The sequence below is a fragment of the Atractosteus spatula genome, chromosome 14, assembly GCF_055471065.1.
Source record: "Atractosteus spatula isolate fAtrSpa1 chromosome 14, fAtrSpa1.hap1, whole genome shotgun sequence".
NCBI classification, from domain to species: Eukaryota; Metazoa; Chordata; class Actinopteri; order Semionotiformes; family Lepisosteidae; genus Atractosteus; species Atractosteus spatula.
The window spans coordinates 27,049,878-27,069,810 of record NC_142719.1 but is presented as its reverse complement, the minus strand read 5'-3'; the positions used below and the strand labels follow the sequence as shown (position 1 = coordinate 27,069,810).

The 19,933-nt window shown below is 37.8% G+C and overlaps 1 protein-coding gene across 4 annotated transcripts in view; it reads right to left on the bottom strand.

Moving 5' to 3' along the window:
• The window catches only part of nr3c1 (nuclear receptor subfamily 3, group C, member 1 (glucocorticoid receptor)), a 71,147-nt gene extending 59,095 nt beyond the window's left edge, over positions 1-12,052 (bottom strand). The window contains exons 1-2 of one of the 4 annotated variants that reach the window (XM_088932248.1): positions 10,880-12,052; positions 6,727-7,897 (exon numbers count right to left, since the gene is read on the bottom strand). In XM_088932248.1, coding sequence (XP_088788374.1) covers positions 6,727-7,883 — 1,157 coding nt within the window. In that variant the 5' untranslated portion in view covers positions 7,884-7,897; positions 10,880-12,052. Of the gene's footprint in view, positions 1-6,726; positions 7,898-10,089; positions 10,376-10,879 lie in introns of those variants that run through there. The other 3 variants (XM_088932245.1, XM_088932246.1, XM_088932247.1) reach the window with 3 other exon arrangements.
• Positions 12,053-19,933: the final 7,881 nt, after the last annotated feature.

The window sequence follows — 19,933 nt, the reverse complement described above, 5'->3', positions numbered from 1 at the left end:
ACAGAATAAGCAGCACCTAGGCCAGAATTGAACTTAAGACACTTCATCGTTCAACAGCTCTTAGCACTCAGATTGTAAACTAAAATGAATATCTACAGACTAGACACTGGACCCACACTGCACTAGCTGGGACCAATGAAATGTAACCCTAGCTGCAACCACTGCATACCTCCAAGACTAGAGTTTCAGATGAACAGCCATTACATCAACCACATCATAGCTCCAATAAAAAAAAGAAATAGCAAATCACGTTATCTAGAAAATATGAAGTTTGCAGTTCCTCATTTAAAAGGCTCTGGATACTTAGGAAATACCTAGGAGGCTTGTATTCGAACTCCATGGAGATTTAGGCCACAGCAGGAAATTCCACTCTGCGACTAGATTACAAACAAGTTTAAACAAAGCAAAGAATTTAAAGAAAAAAATCAATACAACATAATCAGATAAGCAGAATCCATATTTGACCCATTTCATAAAGTATACCATTCATCACCACACCATAACTCACGGCAAGGGTACAGATCACTAAGCTAACACAGGGCAGAAAAGTCTTCTGTAGAGCAGCACAGTAAAAACACGTATATTTGCTGTGATAGACTGCATACACCATCTTTTGTGCTCATGAAAGACTTGCAGACATAAAGACTTAAAGTGTTGAGAAAAAAATAGGCAACATTTGGTACCACATACAATACGTCATACAGCATCATCTTTGAAGACAAAAATGAAAATGATTTGAAAATGTCTTAAATCCTCAACAGACTGATTCCATTGCACTGAGATGGGCAACAGCTGCACTGACAAAGTTCTGTTTATTTTTTCCAGCTTTAATTTTTAAAAATACCTTAGTGATTATTCGAGGGAATTTGTTTTTATTTTCTCTTTTTTAAGAATCAGTCGTGTCTGTGCAGTTACAGTTAAAAAGTTGCGTGTGAGTTGCGTGTGATGTTTAAATCCTTTAAGATACTTAAGATTTTCAACACATCCAATGCTGTTTCCCTATTACACAAATTTCACCAGAAAATTAAGCTGCTTCTTATTTTCACTTTTAGCAGTAAAAGTCGTATTGTTAACCTATTTTCACAGTCACATATTGCAGTAATTAATTCTTTTAAATATATCTGCTTTAAAATGTTTTGGAAAACACAAATACGGATTATATTGGCTTTGCAAACTAGATCTTCCTTAAAACAGTTCATGTCTTTTTTAAGTGATCCTGAATGTGTGTAAAATGTTATCATTAATTCCAAATGCTTTATAATTAAGCCTAACAGTATAAAAATACTGTTCAATACAGTGAACACTGATCATCCATTGCATTCAGGCTTGTTATACTAGCTCTATTGTGGTAATTCAACATCAGATGTGTTGAAATAGTTACATGAATTAGGAACATCATGTGGAGACTCCTACATTTTCCTGGTATATTATTCACGAAGGGTAAGTTTAAAAAAGTGATAAAGGATACAAAACGCTTTGAATGTATGATTCATTCCAGTGGCATTATTCTGTAGATATTAGCAGTCCCTAACAAATCCTTTTTTTGACTTAATATGACCATTGGGTAATGACACAAACGCTAAGCCAATGCTTCTCTCACTCAGGGGACGTCGATGCAAAAAAGTATTTTGAAGAAAACTGAATACACATTCCACCAACGTTTTCCTAGGAACACCAGCTGAGCAGGTGAAAGATGTTCAGTCACAGATTTGCCAGTAGCTGGGTCTGAACCTGGTTTTTATTTTCGATTTCTAACCCCGTTTTGCTGATAACTTGTTTAGCTCTTTGAGGGTATCTTCGTGGAGGTTTTTGGGTCATTTCTTGAGTGAAATGTGCACTGGAAACCTTGATTGAGTGCTTAGTCATGGGAAGATCTGGCTTAATCCACTTGGCCCTGACCACAAGATGAAGACACTCGGAGTGAGATGTTCACCAAGGGGGGAGCCGCAAAAGGTAGAAACAGTGTGAAGAAGGGATACAAAACACGAATAAGTTGAAGAAAGGCTTATTCATGATATTTACAGCTTTCGGGGAAATGATGTCAGGGACTATATCAAGTTAGGGCAGCTGATGCAAAGGTGAACTTAGTTGTCATCACTCCCAGACATTCGTTGTAAACTCCTTATAAAAAAAGATATTATGAACGATGGACCTGTTCACGCTGAACTGAAAACTGGGGGTTAGGGTCAGACATTAGCAGATCGGCTTAGTTTCTTTTGTGTGCGAACTGTAGCTGCTCGATTGCTTTTAAACTGCCTGACTTTGAGAATGAACTGCGCTGGATTCCTCCTCCGCTGAGCCAAGGACTGTTTCAAGTCAACGCTAGTTTGCTTCTCTGGTGCACACTCTGATCTTAAACAAACATTTCTGACATTTCACACCTGCCAAAATGAACCGTTCTCGGGTGCCAAATGAACTCTGAACTAAATCAGCCTCTCCAAGCATTCTAGGAACTAAAGCCCCCTAAGACTATAATGTGTTTTTTTACATGTACTGTATTTTTCATTAAATTATTTTAATGGCATAATTTTACATTTTACATTATGCCTGTGTTCCGTTTAGATTTGACTTACTTGACGATATACAGTAGATAATGCACAAAACTTACAACTGAAATCCTAAACAAGTGTTTTCAACACAAAAATAACAAACTTTGCTGCTTATGAAACCACAAAACCCATACATCATAGTATCAAAGCTCAAAAACATGAAAAGCCAATAAAAACTAAACATGATGAAACAATGTAGTATTATTACAGCCCAGCACATTTTGTAGTCTTACAGGATTGCTTACAATCATCAATTTGTAAAGACACATTTTTTGTCAGTAAATTTGTTAAATTGTTTCCGTTAAGTCAGCAATGACCAGCTCTGGTCTTTGAGAGTGACCGAGTTGGAATTTGCATTGCAAATGACCTCTTGACTACTAAATTGACTGAATTGCCTGCTTAGGTGATTTGCATTTCCACATTCTTTTGCACAAAGAACCTGATGTGGTGATAAAGAAGATTAATAGGTGCAGAGGTTACAAATCATACAGTATCTTAGCTTTAGAATAAGGCCTTATGTTTAAAGATAAATAGCTAAATTGTGTAATGCACGCTACAGTAATAAGCACCAGGCTGATAAATTTTGTCCAACTAAAAATGTTAATGTCTGAGGTGATACAAATTTAGGGATTACATATTATTAATATTCCAAGATAGAAATAATCCAACTTTTCACAGTTGATGAAGCCTCATTTCACTGATGTACCCAGAAAGTGAAAATTACAAAGGGAATCACTTTTTACGCCTCCAAAGTTCTCTGCCATTATCTGTGAATCTGACATCAACCAAAACTACACAATTCTTTTAGAAAAAGTGAAAAATTGCCTGTATCAAACTGATGGAACAAAACCTTGGGTCATCCCACAGCAAATAAAAACCTGAAACTGATATCATGAGGAGAGCACAATGTAACTGTTTAGCTACTGCAGAATTATTTTTGCAGCAACTGAAAGATAATTACTGGAAGATAAAGGTCTTAATTATCTTCCTAAAATTGAAAAAAACACCTGATTCGCCTGTAGATGCTATTTCTCTTATTACTTTTAACATTTCACCCTGATGCAATTTGCAACGGACACACTGATGCTGGAATCCTTGCATATGTATTCTGCAAATGGTAATGACAGTATGCTTGTGTTGAGATGTGCCAGATATTAGTCATCATGATGCATGTGCTGTGAACCCTTGCTGATTCACTATGTAGAGGTGTAAGATCAGACTACAGTACGATTCTCACACCTCTAACTTTTTAAGAAAGGGTCAGACTTTTCAATGGGAAGTGCAGAAGCAGGATAGGATTCTATAACAGAATATTCACACATGCAACAATCACGAACTTCCACTCCGTTTGGCAATGCACAGGGCCCCCACATCTACTCTGCTGGAAAATGAGACTTCTAAAAAACCATTTCACAATGGAGTAGGCACTGTTCCCACAGCGAAAATAAGGAACATAACCTCATCTGCTTGTTTATTAAGTAAGTGTTAGAGGTTGAGCTACAGTGCACCACAAGTTGAAAACTACTCAGAGATAAATGTGAAGAATCAGCCACACCCTTATTAAACAATGCAACAAAGTAAGGCTTAAGTATGCTACAAAGGTGAAAGAAACCTATAAGAATTGTGCTTGCAGTGAAGAAAGCATGGGCAATGAATACACATCTGCATTGCATAAGTGCTACACAAAAGTCAAGAGATGCCTCTGGGATTTCAGAAAGAGAGACAACCACCACAATTGCACCAAAACACAAATACACCCTTGTATGGATACTAACGTATATGATGGCCCCACAACAGTCACAATGCCACTATTCACTCTGAATGCTACAGGTTCTCAACTAACCTCACAACAATTCATGCAAGTGTCACTAATTTGGCACAGGACACACAATCTAGTGATTTGGCAAAACCTCAAAAAGGCACGTGTAAATCAAGTATAAGGATATTAACACAGTAAGTGTTGTGTGTTTTACTGCATAATAGATTTATTCAGTTCAATTTATTAAAAATGCATATTTTCAAATCCATCATACTACAGATATCAGGTCAGGCCTAAAGAAGAAGAACTTAGCGCTCTTTACTGAGCTGTAACACTGCAAAGGTGCCTGCAGAAGAACACTACTGAACAATACAGCTGTGCTATATTACATTATCCAACTTGTTGAGACTAAAAACAATGGCCAAACACCAGCTTCCCTAAAGCGTTCATTTTACAGCTAGGATGTGCACCCAGCAGAAAGAGCACAAGGTCATTAACTGAGCAGGAAATGCTGCTGCTCAGCTTGCTGATTCTGATTTGAACAGCGTTTCCTGTACAGTATTTTAAAATACATGCACTGTATGCAGAAAAAAGCCTTACTGTATACAGCAGCATCATTATCATGATATCAAGACTGCAAGACAAGGGCACTAGAAATGGCTGAGACAGCAAATGTATAGAACAGGGGTTAAACAGCACATGGGTTAGCTAGATAGGACACCAAAATGTCCCCCTCACATTGGTAACCTTTCTGAACTAAATGTGTTGGCCAAGCCCTCTACCCTGCAATATCAGTGACTTTACAACATTTTTCAGATTCCACTTTTTCCCTCTTCAATGGATTAATTCTACAGTGTTTGTTGGATGGATGCACACTGAGGCAAAGGCTCAGACTTGGTCTGTAAGGCTTTGTACACGTGGCCTGCCAGTTATGAAACCACGTGAGCCCATTAATTTTTCATTTTTGTTTCTCTGCATACATTCGGCAGCAATGTGGAGTGGCAGTTAGGGCTCTAGACTAGTGACCAGAAGGTACTTCACTCACACAGCTTTAGTATAATGCCCGAAGTAAAAACAGGAGCGAATGTAAGTTGCTTTGGATAAAAGTGTCGGCCACATAAATTAATAATAATACAATATGCCCTCAAACAAAGATTACCCTGGGCAGTACTAGTTATGGGGTTCAGTTCGATCTAAGACCTCTTCTGACCTCTTATGCAAACTTAAATTGCATAACACAAAAGACAAAAGGGCTGTATGTCAGGACTGTGTGCCTTAGGTTCCATCTTTAAATTGCTGTGCCGATACAAGCTGCATCACGCAGCTTATACACCAAGCCATTCTGCTCTATTATGGCATTCCCTCTTTTTAAAAAATTATCATATAGCAAAATGCAATATGAGAGATCAACTGATCTCTTTCACCAAATCTTTGTCCTTACGTTAAATCTTTGTTGAAAAAACAAACAGCACATTCAATTGTCTCCTGTCCTTGGACAAATTCGGCGGGAATCTTGCACTGCACACAAAATGTGTGACACAAAGGCATTAATCAGATCATGGTGTTCTTCCCTACAGAAAAGTAATTTCATCTGACCAGATAACCACTGGAACTGACACAGTTCTGAAGCGAGTGATAATAAAATGCATCATTTTTAATATCTGGCACACTAACTTTTCTTAAAGCTAGTATTAAGACGCTTTAAGAAAAGCAGACTGATAAAAGGTTTCACAGTTTTATTCCTTGACCAAACAAACCCAGTACTGTATAATATTTCACAATACATCAGTATTCAACTGTACCTATTGCCAGGAAAGTGGAAAGAAGGTCACAGTAGTTTGCACCTTGTTACAAAAAATAAGCATAAGTAGTCTCTACAGGGTGCACTTTGCATTGTCATGAATAGATTACAGGGAGTCATTTGTTAAGAAAAGTCATGACATGTCACACAAAACATCCCCCTGTTGCAATGCAAGCAAAAATCTTAATACACTGTTCAAACGCTGTCCAGCTGAAGTACTGGTTTCAAGAAACTGTCTATAGAACGGAATTTAACAAAAGCAAAAGTGGGCAACAACAAAACAATACCTGGGGGTTCTGTATACAGTATGAAGCACCGCAAGAAAACGGATGGAGTGTCTCACAAAAGACAGACATTTGAGTAATTTTCAAATGTATAATTTAAGTTCTAATAACAAGTGTCAGAAAACGAGAGACATATAGCTTTAGGCTGCGATTCAGCTATAGCTGCACTGCACATACCCTGATCCACACATCATGAACGAGAAGTGATGACAGAACAGGCACAAACGCACTTCACTGCCTTCAAATACACTAAAGGAAATGCAACTCTCGCTAACACGACAATCAGTACTTCTGATTTGTGCCGACACCGGTTGCTTTATCTTTTTTCCTTACCCGGCGTAGTTGGCAGAGAAACCAGGTGCGCCCGCAAATGTTTCACTGCCCCTCTGCATCCCCGCGGCATCCCCAAACGTTTGGCCTCGGTTCCAGGAATCGCCCACAGCAGCAAGCGGTGGGTACAAGTTAAAAACAGGCTTCTGATCTTGCTGCTGTAAATTAAGTGTGGGTGAGGCGTTAACTCCATAGTGGAAGCTCTGGCCACTTGAGGTGCTCACACCGCAAATCGAAATGGGGGAATTCACGGGACCTGGCAAGTCGGGAACCGCGCCACTCATTTGACAGTATTTTCTGTCTGCAGTTTCCTGCTTAATAACCCCAGGGGTGCACAGCTGGATGTAGCTCTCCTTTTCCATTTTAACGGAGGCCAAAGGGGTGCTCTGATCAAGCATCTGCTGATCTGTGCCATTGACACCTGTGCAGTTACTGCTGTTCACGACCGGCTTGGTGTCTTTAGACGTATTGACGTCCATCAGGAAGGTTTCATCTGTGGCCAAGGAGGTCAGCAAGGCTGCTTCGTCTCCGTCGTAGAACTCCGTGAAGTTCCACGGGCTCCCGTTCATTTCTCCTTTCGGAGAGCCGGGCAGGTCCAGCTCCTGTAAGATGTCGAGGGTGTTTTGGTCCTCGCCGAAAAGCCGGGGGTTAATGTCGGAGTCTTTCTCCCCCTGCCCAAACGAATCCTGCTCCAAATCGAGTTCGCTTTTATCCATGGCTGTAAAATCCTCCGCCTTGAGCGAAAACGGATCCGATCTGGACGGGAGGGCATCTGCGGCTGTGGAGGACCTGTTCAGGTTTGCGATGCTCTCCTCCAGGAGAGAGAAATTGGTTTCTCCTAAAATGAAAGAGCTGGGAGTTTGCTGCTGCAGCTTTAAGTCATTTCCTGCTACTTTTGAGTCGGTCTCCTCCATGTAAAGTCCCATGGAGGCTGAAACAGCTGTGGTAAGCTCTTGCTGGGGTGCGCTGGTGCCTACTCCATTAGTAATGTCTCCAGGAACTGGCGGTATTCTGGGGCTAGGCTGAGCCACTGTCGAAGTCGTGGAAGCTGCCATTGTGCTCCCTCCACCCCCGAAAGCTCCTTCCCCTCTTCCACTGTACTCCACAAATTTCACACTCTCATCGCGGTTATTGCTCTGCTGCAGACCTCCTTGTTCCATGTCTTGTCCCTGCTCTTACAGAACAAAAATAAAAACAAAATCAAATAAAATACCAGTCATGCCTTTCTCTAGATTTCTCTGTGAATAAAAAGTGCCGTTAAGATGGCTTGCAGGAAATGGATGCACAACGTACCATGGCTTGCTTTCAAAATTAGATACAAGGGATTCATAGAGAGATTTTAATTATACTTAAGAAATACTAAATATGCTGAAAAAAATAAATAAACCTCAGTCTGTTTTATGAATCAAGAGTGCTGTAATTCTAGTCTTACACAAACTACCAAAAACAGCCTCCCACCCCCCTCGGTTTAATAATATTAAATGGGGTCATTCAAACCAAGGCTGAGAGATTCATTATGTGGCTGCCTTGTGTGAATTTAAGAATGATACATAAGTAAACCCATACCCCAAATCTACATAATGGCATATTTCTGAACTTTCAGTAGACAATTCTTCATTTCTTAAGTGAACTTCCCACGGAATTGTTTTCTAAATCTTTTCAAAAGTTGTGCTACCGTAAATGTCAAACCAAATCAAAAAGCTAAAAAAAAGTCTTTATTCTGGTATTTACTGGACTGTAAGCACAGCATGAGCTACTGAATGAGACTTTACCTTTTATAGAATATGCATTATCTAAATACAGGGCGATCAGCAAAATGGTTTATCTTAAAAACTTTACTCCATCCATTCTCTGAAAACTGGTTCTAACTGGTTAAGGCGGCAGCAACCAAAAGCCTGTCTTGGAAACACAGGGCACAAGGCGTGAACTACACTATGGACAATATGCCAGTCCATCGCAGGGAGCACACAGGGACAGTGGCACCAAATAACCACATATTTGGAAAACAGAATTCCCAAATTATATAGAAATCAACAATGGCACAGAAATACGTGTTTGCATTGAATGCAAATAGTCCTCTTAAGGTGTTTGACAACAATGAGATAAGAGTTCAGAGGTGACTGACAAACTCTGCTTGAACACAGAAGTTATACAGGTTCATTTAACACTGTCAGTTACTGTTTATGTTTTTGTTATGAAATTGTGCAAACTTTGTGCTGTTTGATTATTTTGGAAAGGAGAACACTTTTTAAATTCCCTGAGATGAGGAAGACATAAAGGCTAGTCATGACGTAAATATATTAAGACACGAAACCACAAATCGCCTCCCATATATGTTTATACAGTATAACATGCATCTCTTTTTTGGAAGCTTGTTTATCCTACACCATTATAAAAACCGGGTAAGAGAAAGTACCCAATCGTGGTTTAAAAAAACACCCCTTTCACACCTGTCATTGAAAAACGACGACACGATTCTAACCAACCACGTGCGTGAGAAATGGGGGAAAGGTCCTGTCCAGCAAACTTCAAAACTGTTTCTTAATAATAATTGACATAACATTAAGTGGGAACATTTTGTTTCTAGTGTATTATCTTATTGTAGGCCTTTGGTAGGACAATATCGATAATTTCTGCCAAATTTCACCGTTTTACCGTCGGTTCATGACGTATTGCCTTCACACATTTTTCTAAATCGGTAAATGTAGTATTATTATTCTGGACTGAAGGCCTAAATCTATACAGCAAGACTACTGTACAGGATCTGCATAAACGACTGAAAGAAAAAAAAACCTTTATTTATTACACGATTAACAATATTAACAAAAAGAGAGATCAGGGGTCATTTTATCACTAAGACTTAGTTTTGCAAAAACGAAATGCATATTTATATTAATGCTACATTATTACACTTTATGAAAGATGAATTCTTTAAAACACATTTATATTCAAAAGAAATTACTCTTATTTGTCTTAATTTGACAAGTGTCATGGAAGTCAAACATCCCATATCTCTCTACACAGAAGTCAAGTTTCAACTTTAAACCCAATAAACTGACCATTTTGTTTTGTTTGGCAGTTTTAAAAATAACAAAAATAGTTTTATGACAGTGTGAATCAGTACGCATACCAAATAATAATAATCATCTCAAATCAGCAGTGTGTTATTAATATTTTAAGTAAAAATTATTGCGTTAAAATCATACAATATTTCAAGTTTAAAAATAAGTTTTTTTTCCTTTCATAATAACACACATCGTCGGATCTTCAAACATTGAAATAATAGTTAAGGGAAGAGACGATCACCTTAAAAGGATATTTTAGAAATAAGCACTTAAAAGCAACAACAAAAAAACTTCAGCCTACCGTTCAGAAGCATATGTATTAGAGAGTGTCATTTTCTTAAAACTGTCATCTCTCACGATATCGCTCAGCACGGGAGTGGAAGACTTTATCTCCTCTGTAGACTCGAAAGCCAAGAATAGCTTTTCAGTCTGTTGTTGTCTATATTTTCGTCTGCTGTCTACGTCTCGATACGCGGGTTGTTGACGGGCAAAAAAAAACCCAACACGATAAAAATGTTGTACTCCAAAGTATTTCTTTCTATACTCCTACGCGAAAAAAGATCCCCGGCTATTCCGCCTTGAAATGCACAAAATGGAGCTTCCAAATGCTCGCATGTATATTATAACCCCGCGCTGCCCTACGAAGAGAGGATTTTACTACAGTGGTGCAACCTGTTGGCAGTAAGCAGATACTGCACTTTAACTTCCTTATTTGTATAGAAAACACAACTACAACAAAGTTATTATTTATTTATTTTTATTCTGGGAGGAGGAGTTATCCATGATTTTTTTTTAATAAAACGACACCTATATTTTTGTTTTTACCGAAACGAATGTGCCAGACCGCATATTTCGGCTCTCAACGCTAATTTCAGATTTTCCCAACGCAGCCTGACCATGTGATGAGATTACCGTAACATACTACCGCTATCGTTTAAACTATACACCGTAGTACTTGATGTTGGCATTTAAAGATACCGAGAGACCACACTATGCTCCCGAAATAAGCACTTTGACTAAGAGAAACAGGAGTGAAGTGGTGGTGGTTGTATGTTGGGAGGTGGTGGGTAGAAACAGAAACGTAGACAAACCTGTTTTCAATTCTTCAACATTAAAAAAAAAATCAGACCATTCTGAAGCCCGGGTTGACTGGTATCCTGTAGTCCGTCTTCTGCAAAACCGTTTTCAGGAGCTGCATGCCCAGCACGATGAAGTTAAGCAACGTTTCTAAACTGCCCACACAGTGAAATAAATTGGCATGCAGTCGCACGAAATAGTGACACAAAAAATCAGTGATCCTTTCAGTCAAGTGAATACAAACGTGTTGCTCTCAGAATCTTCCGAGAGTGTCACAGCATAATGATGTATTTATCTACAAAATATGGTTGTAGCTGTATGTATAAATGTGATACTACCCACCCCCTACGTATACATAGGGTGCATGATAGTATAAACCTTCAAATTCTAACTTCTTTATTCTCATGGTACACGCCCCAATGACAAAAACAAAAAGTGCAACAGCAGTCTTTTCTTTTTCAACGGATCCGACGAAATCCGGTCTGGAAAAGTTTTTTTTTTTATGGCTTATAAGTGTAATGCAAGGTGCCCGCGTGTACGTGTGTTGACTGTTTACTGGACCTTAAATTAATTTACGCTAATCGGGTCTAGCAAGTAGTCTGACAGCTGGTCCTAAACCGAAAATACATAAATAAACCTGCACAGGAGAAGGGCGTGCGCTGGTCATTCACAGCCGACTGTTGCCAAAACGAAAGCTTTCACTTCAGGAGTAACGCTAGCAGTGCAACTTCCTCGTAAGGACAAGACAAAAAATTAAAAAGCAAGAACTGTTTAAAAAAATCCTTGGCGCTTTGGATCTAGAGCATGTAACACAACGGATACGTATAGCTTTCAAATCCCTCCAGATATAAAAAGAAAGTTTCAAGGCAGGTCTGCGATAACCTGACGCGCAGGATTTCAATGACGCACTACGCTCGGTAGGCGAAAGGACACCGGGCGCGTTCACATTCGCCACTGGAAACCAGCAGGACACATACGGACTGGCTGATAATTCCACACAGAAGGCGATATTTTCCCTGAAACAGCTGATTTTTAGCAGCCCCTTATCTTCTTTCGGCCTCCTCTGCCCCAGCAGCGCACACAAAATCTATGTAGACGCCATGAGTACGGAAACGAACCAAGAATTCACAGCCGAGAGACTTTGAACCGCTGCGAATGGACCCTTGCGAATTCGCCAGGCTGTGACATGCGCAGTATGGGGTCGCCGGCTTTGTGCAAGTGGTTAGTCCGAGCCAAGTGAGCGACGTTTGTACATTGATGCTAATAACATAAAATCAACTATAATTTTGGGACTTAAACGTTTGGTTTTTAGCACATCCGCCCCCATTCAGCTTGCTAATTATCAGCCTAGAACTTATTTTACGTCAGTAGTTGGAGCAGACAGTGCTATTCACAGTAAATCTGAGTTTTACGCGATTTTACAGTTGCTTATATTAAAACACCGTATACAAATATAATAATTACTACAATTGTCTGTTGTCACTGTTGCTTTTAAATCAGTAAATCTTTATCTTAGTCGCTTAATGTAGCAATCTATATGGGGTACTCTAAACATTCAGTGTAAAATTGTGTCTAAAAGCGTGTCTACATACAGTACAAATGACCCAATAATTTAGAAAATAACAAATTAAATATCGATATAAAAACTGACAATACATTTAAAAATATAGTGACATGAAAATACATTTATTTTATTGTAAGCGTGCTTGAGTAGCGATAAATGGGCCGACATTTTCATGTCACTATATATATACTTTAATATAATAAGAAGTTATTCTCTTGATGACCTAATTACATGTATGTAAATAAAACATATCAACACATTTAAATAAGTATCACAAATATACAAACAGAAGACACCTTTGTCAAACAAATATAACTATGTCAGTTGTCTGGGCATGCTGTTTTGTAATTTAATTTTTCAAAACCTGCCCAGGAGAAGGTTAACAAATAAAACAGCATTGCTATGGGGGTATTGCAAGGTCCCTGCTGCTGTGTATGCTTTCTAGGAACCATAATCCTATTGGATTTATACTTCTGCAGTTAACACTTAAAATTACAATTGACCAGTTAATACTATTAATACTGCAGTTCTTTGGTTATAGATTATTCAACACTGGTCCATGTGATAGGATTTTTGCTTTGGTGGATTACTGCTCAGTGCAGTTGCAGACTGCTGCTGTCAATGAGTTGTGGAACTACTGAATAGAAACCTATTACGTACTTAATCGTAAGTTTTATTTGAAGTTTCCCACTTACAAATACAGGTGCAACCCAAAATATTATATACTGTACTAATGTCTTAAGGCGAGGATAGATTCAAGAAAGCAGTAACACAATTGACAAAAATCAGTAACTGTGCTAAATTCCTGAGTTTCTAAATACCCAGATACAGTATGTGCATAATGCCTAATATCATTACTATTTTTCTTGTAATTCTGTAAGGTTCTTGTAAAATGAGTATCCTCTTATTACTAATCATCACAAGAAACATACTTCATTATGACAATGCTGCACAAATAAATACAGATTTTGAGTGATCTTTTTTCTTTGAATTACAGCACTTTGTTACTGATATACACTAATCATTTTACTTTATTAAAGCCTACAAAGTCATTTATTAAAAAAGTAATTTATTTTCTGTGAAAGACTAAAAGACATTTATGGTGACAAACATCATTGCTACATAAAATATTTTTTTTTGCAAGGAGAATTACCAGATTTCCGTTTACAGCGCTTTTTTCTGTTTGTTATTCATTGTTATTTCAACACTTTCAGGATATATCTACAACTCCTCTCCTTCTAATTGATAAAAGATGACCAGAAATCACAAAAACAAATACAGTGGATCAGATTGCTTCATATTATGATGAATAATTGCACCTGGATTCTGCAATATTTCTGTTTGTGATCCAAAATGAGACAGGAACATTAAAGACTTCAGAATACCCAGTATCATTCTTACTCACATTACTAGATTCATCAATATTCAAATTTTAACCTTATGTTTGGCTCTTTTGTGCTCAAGCTAGATGCATAGCACTGACCTTTCTTTCATTTCAATCTGTAAAACATTAGTCAGGCTTCATTCGATCCTGAAAGCGAGGTTGTTTTTGATTTTATATTAGATTGGTTAAAGCACGATATTTGAGAATGTATGAAATGCACTTTTCTTAATGTCTCGTAATGGCAAAGGTGTGTATGTGTAAGATGTGGATATTTTTCTTTATTTTTACAGAGAAAAGGTTCTGTGTTTTTGTTTTTCATGAGGAGCAAAATAAAGAGGAGCAACGTTACAGCCAAACCAGCTGTCGGAAGAGTTCCTTTAACTTGGTATGGATGAAAAGATTTCAGACAAGAGCTCTTTCATTATTTATGGAAGATGGCTGAAATACACTATGCTAGCACAGCAGCTACTTCAATTCCCACAGACTAGCTGAATAAAGAGCTCTCAGAGCTCAGCCTAATTTCAGCCAACAGTGCAGGTACCATAGAGCAGCAAATGAAGGGAGTCAGCCTATTGGTTTGGATAGGACGTTTTGCATAGCATTATATCCTCAACAGTCCCCATACCACCTTAGCAAGGATTAAATGTCTGTGGACAAACCCATAGCATGGATGAAGCAGCTTTAAGATTTGTTTTGAAAGAAATTAAAAAAAAACACACAAAATCATCCAAGAGCAGCTGCGTGAACTAAAACAAAATTTCAGGACATTTAACCACAAGGAACTTTGCAGATTTTATTATTTGTCTACTGCCATAATTGTCTGGTGTGAATGCACAGATAGTTCATCCTATGACAGAATAATTATTCAAGAGGAAATTTGAATCCCTGACATATTTAGCTGGAAAATGATTGAAAAACATTGTGACACGATGATAACATCCCCCAGTTATTTAAAATAAAAGAGCAGCACAAGTCTCAAAGATCCCATCTCAGAGCATGAAGCTAGAAGATATCGACATCTCTAGAGACACTTGGAGGAATTGTTACGTGAAGAACTGTGGAAGAAACATTGTGAACAGTTAACAGTGGATGTATACTGTATACAACTCTTGCATTCCTTTTTTCCTGCCTTGGTAACCTCTACAAATGGAGCATGATCAAAGCTTCCATGTTAAGTTCTTTCCCAAATGTGCATTTTATTTAACAATACCTGTTTTGACAACCCTGCTTTGGCTACCTGTGAGTTTCAGAATGGACTTTTGCTGACTTTTACATGTGTCCAGGGAACTGCTCCTTTTCTCTCTTAACTGCAGACACCCCCCCCAAAGCTCTAGGTCTACTTCCCAAATTAAACTCTTCATTCCATAGACTAGGCTGTCTTTTATGGGAGACTGCACCTTTTGTTCCATTGCTTCCTGTCTCTGGAATGACCTGCACCATGATATTAAAGCAGCCTAGTCCTTTGCAACATTTAAATCAAGAGTAAAAAGATACAGTGTCTGTCCAACAAAGCCTTTGTTGTTGTAACGTTTTAGCATTGCTGAGTGTAAGGTTAGAAACAAACAGGGCTCAAGTAAAACAACTGAGAAGCTTTTAATCAGTCAATATTGAAGTACACAATCTTCTACACCATCAGGCTCACAGAGTGGAAGATATCTTGTCTGCTCTGCATGAGAAAAAGCTAGTGCAGCTTCCAGTAAAGCACACCTTCGATGCATTTATTTCTGTAGTATTTTATCAATTTACGAAGAGCTGTGTGCACTGAATGTGTCGACTTAGTGTTTATTTTCTTAACATGATTCAAGCTTTTAATTGTATTCACTTGCCTTTCTTGAGATGAAAAGCATCATATTCTTAAAAGTGACGACTGAATAAATGGACAAATACGCTATACATGCAAGCATTTAATTTACTGTAAATGTAAATTTATTTAAACCATTTGTAATATTTAGTCATTCAGTTGCATTTCTACAAGGTTTTAGGGGAGATTATGTCATCAGTCCCTGCCTCTTCACTGCCTTGTGAGTAAAGATGAGGCTCAGTGCTACCAATTAAGGAAAATAAGATTATTATTAAAAGATTGTGTGCAAGAATGCAAAGGCATATCATCTTCCCATTCAGCATGCACTGATGCAGTAACATTGGTATTTGTTTTTTTTGTAACATATGCTTTGAATTAATCTTGCTACAGTACATGATTTGAAAAATTGAGAAAATCCAAATCCCTTTCCAGTATAGCTGATGATGCTTAAGAGTGGTGTCTTGGATTGAGGCCAAGGAAGAATGCTGCCCATTAGAAGTAATATGAAGTCTCAAGCACAGAGTCTGAAATGCCTTCTCAACAACAGCTACATTCTGCTGCTTTCTGAACACAAAAAGTAAATTGAACTGCCAGGTGTAATCTGCCCAAACAATTACAAAAGCTAGAAATACAATAATGTTTTTTGTGTGGGTCATGTTGGTGCTTCAACCTCAGTTTACAAAGGCTATCACTGATGAATATTTCATCTCAGCTAAGATATAGTAGTAGTGAGAGGTCAAAGGTTAAAGAGGATTACAGAGTTATATTTAGGCCCTCTGCCTAAGTGATGTTTTGAGCGTCACGCAGAGGCCATCCTAGGCATTTGTGACCAGAAAATAAAAAAGGCAGCAAATAATAAAACTATATGTCAGAAAAAAACAAAATAATTTAGATCTTGAACATAATTTTAATGCAGACATTTTCAACAGCATTTAGTAATGACTAAAATGCTAAATTACTAAAATATAAACACTACTACTTTAAATGACTATAAATATTACCTGCATCTTTCCAAAACATGTTGGAGTGTATGGGAGTGTCTCTGTGTTCTGTAAATGCACCGATTAATTCACATTGTTTCAAGAAATGTCCCTTTGAGGGCATTCCAGGGCTTGACTTTAATTTTAGTGTTACTCCACAAACCTGAACAGCGAAGTGGGGTGTTGTAAAGTAAAATGCCGTGCCGAGTTGAAATGAAAACCTGGTAGTAGCAATGCAGAGTGTAATGCTGTCAGCACATTCCTCTGCGAGTTTGTTCCTGTTTTTCTTCTCAGTCCTGATACCATAGCTCTACTTTATCTGTAATCATTATTACTGTTGTTGTTGAGCAAAACAGACACCAATCGTATGAATGTAATTACCAAACGCCTACAAACACTGATAAACCCTTTGTGAAAATTGCCCGAGCTGGCTGTGACTTACATGACTGAGTTGGAGGGACACATTGCGTACTGTGTTTTTGTTGCTTTGCTCGTGTTAATCGAAGGAAATTATTAAATAAATCGTAAAAGGCCATCCATGTTAACCAGCATTAAGGGGTCCAAAATGATACAAATATTGATAATGCATAAAGGAGAAAAATCATGTCCTGGGACTATGTTATTAAATTAATGTGAAAAACTGCTGTCTTCATATTTAAGAGAATCTCATGGGGAAGCAGTGATAATCCAGACATGAGGGCCAATGCAAATGCAGTCATTAGGAAGCAGTGTGCATGGCAGGGGCATGTGGATATCTAGTTAAGTATGAATGCAGCTGGAGAAGGCCAAGAGCATCTGGATGCCTCATGGGCATTAAAAAAAATCTTTCAGTTCCTTATGCCAGCTATTTTTTTCCCCGTAAAATATAATGTCTTGTAAGTGGAAAAGAAAGTACAGGGAATAATGCAGGATCCCTTGAACAGCAAGGGAATGGGGAGATCAGAGGAACACCTGCAACACAAAATGCCTCAGGGGAAATGGCTTAAATGAAGAAGACAATGTCTAACTTCCAATTGTTCGCAGCCAGCAAATCCTGTAAGTGGAGATGTAAGATCGAGGGATGTGTTATTACAGTGTGACATCCATTGAAGTACTGTAGGTGTGCTCTGGGTACTGAAGACCATCATGGCTGATCATGGAGAAGATGAGCACTTATTTTACTACTCTGACTCATCCAATGCATCCTCCCACTTTGTATGGTAGCTCTTTTTCTGCTGTTTTCCAGAATCTTCAGACCAGGTCTGCACTTGTGCACCAACCAGAACAGCAGTAGATGCAGCACTCTCTTTCACTTAATGTCCCAGCGCTGCTGGCTGCTGGTAACAGAAATCCAGTCTTTGAAATTGTGCTGTATGGAGTACAACCAGCGGGATAACATTAACTTTCTAAGATGAGGATTATGCCATCCATTAAAAGCAAGGGATACTGTAGATAATCTTTACAAATTTCATAAACTCCACTGATCCATATAATTGTTAGCTTAACCACCAAACGATTTTTGGATATGTGTCATTCAGAGTCATTGCAGCATGCATAATTAGACTGCTTGTTTGTTTTTTCAGATGCATTGTTTCATTAAGAAGTATCATATACTGATAATCTCTCCATTAGAATCATGCATTTATACGTGGGTGGAATAAGAACTGAGTGGAATTATGTTCTGACAAAATTTTATACCCGACTGCAGTACTATTGAAAGCAAGCATTAACAAAACCACCTTTTAAGCCTATCTATGCATAATTAATTTTAGATAAAACCCTAAAAACCATACACTGCTTTTTGTCCACTACTTTCAACATTTATTATTTAAGGAATATTTTTTTCTTCATGCTCTAATGAAAATGCTGCCTACAAGGCACCGTTCAGTACTTTACATAAGTGAATCATTTTGAATCAGCGTCCTCATTTACATTTGAGTCAACTAGCTAGCTCATAACATTCATATCTAAAATAGGATTAAATACAACAAATATCTGTTAATTTCTAAAGTTTTCAATATAAATTGCAAGAAAAAGCAAAAAAGAATTAAGATTTTAAGAAACAGTTGCTGCCTAATAACCAAAGGTGCTCTTACTGTTTTTCTTAGCAAGAAAGAACTTGCTAAGAAATAAGAACTTCAGATGCAATTTACATTTTCAGAGTTAAGTTAGTCTTTTAATAAAATGCCAACAGCAGCTTCACTTTTCCTGAAACCACATTCTTTTACTGTACAACCCATTCCTTAGCATTGCGTTTTGAGAGGGTATGTACAGGGTAGTTTCCCCTGATTCCATGAAGGTGATTAAACTAACCATGAAACTAGACATCAACATCTTCGTCAAATTGAAAAATACTTATTAAAACCAACAAAGCAGCTTTTCCACTGTAACAGAAAGAGAATGTTGTAAAAATGTGTTTAAAGGCGAAATCACTGTTTTTATAAACGAGGGTGTCCTGTTACCACAAATGACTTTAGCCTTGGTTCTGTGACATGATCAAAACGTGTTGATCAAATCTAAAACGTTGTTCCTTTTTATGGTCTGTTAATCTTATGGGTATTAATTGGTTATTGCTATAACAGGAACAAGTAAAGTTTATTCCATGCTGAAAAGAGAACGTTTTCTTCTGTGGAGCCTTCTTCTGCTGTGGACCTACGCATGCTGAAGCAGCTACCTACTTCAACTACTATTGCTATAACATTCCAATGTATAGCAAGTGTACTTTATGTTTTACACTTTTGTGTCTTAGGCAAAGAGTGAGTCAAATCTTTTTTTAAAAAGATGTCAATAAGAAAGTATGTGATAGTTATCTGGAGACAGTTACTCATGCACTCATTTACTGTATATTCATTTCCGATAAGCTGTATTTATTTTAGTGTTGTTTTCAAATCAACAATATATGACAAATAGACTGATGACAAAACTAATTTTAAGTTAGGAAAGGCAATTTCCTATCAGCACTGATTTGAAGTGAAAACCAGTAGACTCTTTGTTACACCTTATTTAAAAAGACCCGAGTAAGGGGTCAAAAGTCTCAAGACTGTTGACATATGAAATCATTAAAAACAAACTTTTCCCTTTTATTAATGATTCAGGGAGAGGATCCTCCACTTGTTCTCCAAAAAGATCATTTTAATTAGTCACTTCAATAATGGATTAAAGGATCAACAACACACTATCAGGAAAACACAGCCTCACTTGCACACAGATGGAAAAAAACAATAATATAGAAAATTGTCTGATATGGTATTTTTGGAAAAAGAAGCATATTGTATGCTTGAACACATTTAATTTTTGCTAAGGATAAGGTATATACTCAATAGTTAATGAGCTTGATGGGCCTTTTGCACAGTGGAAAAA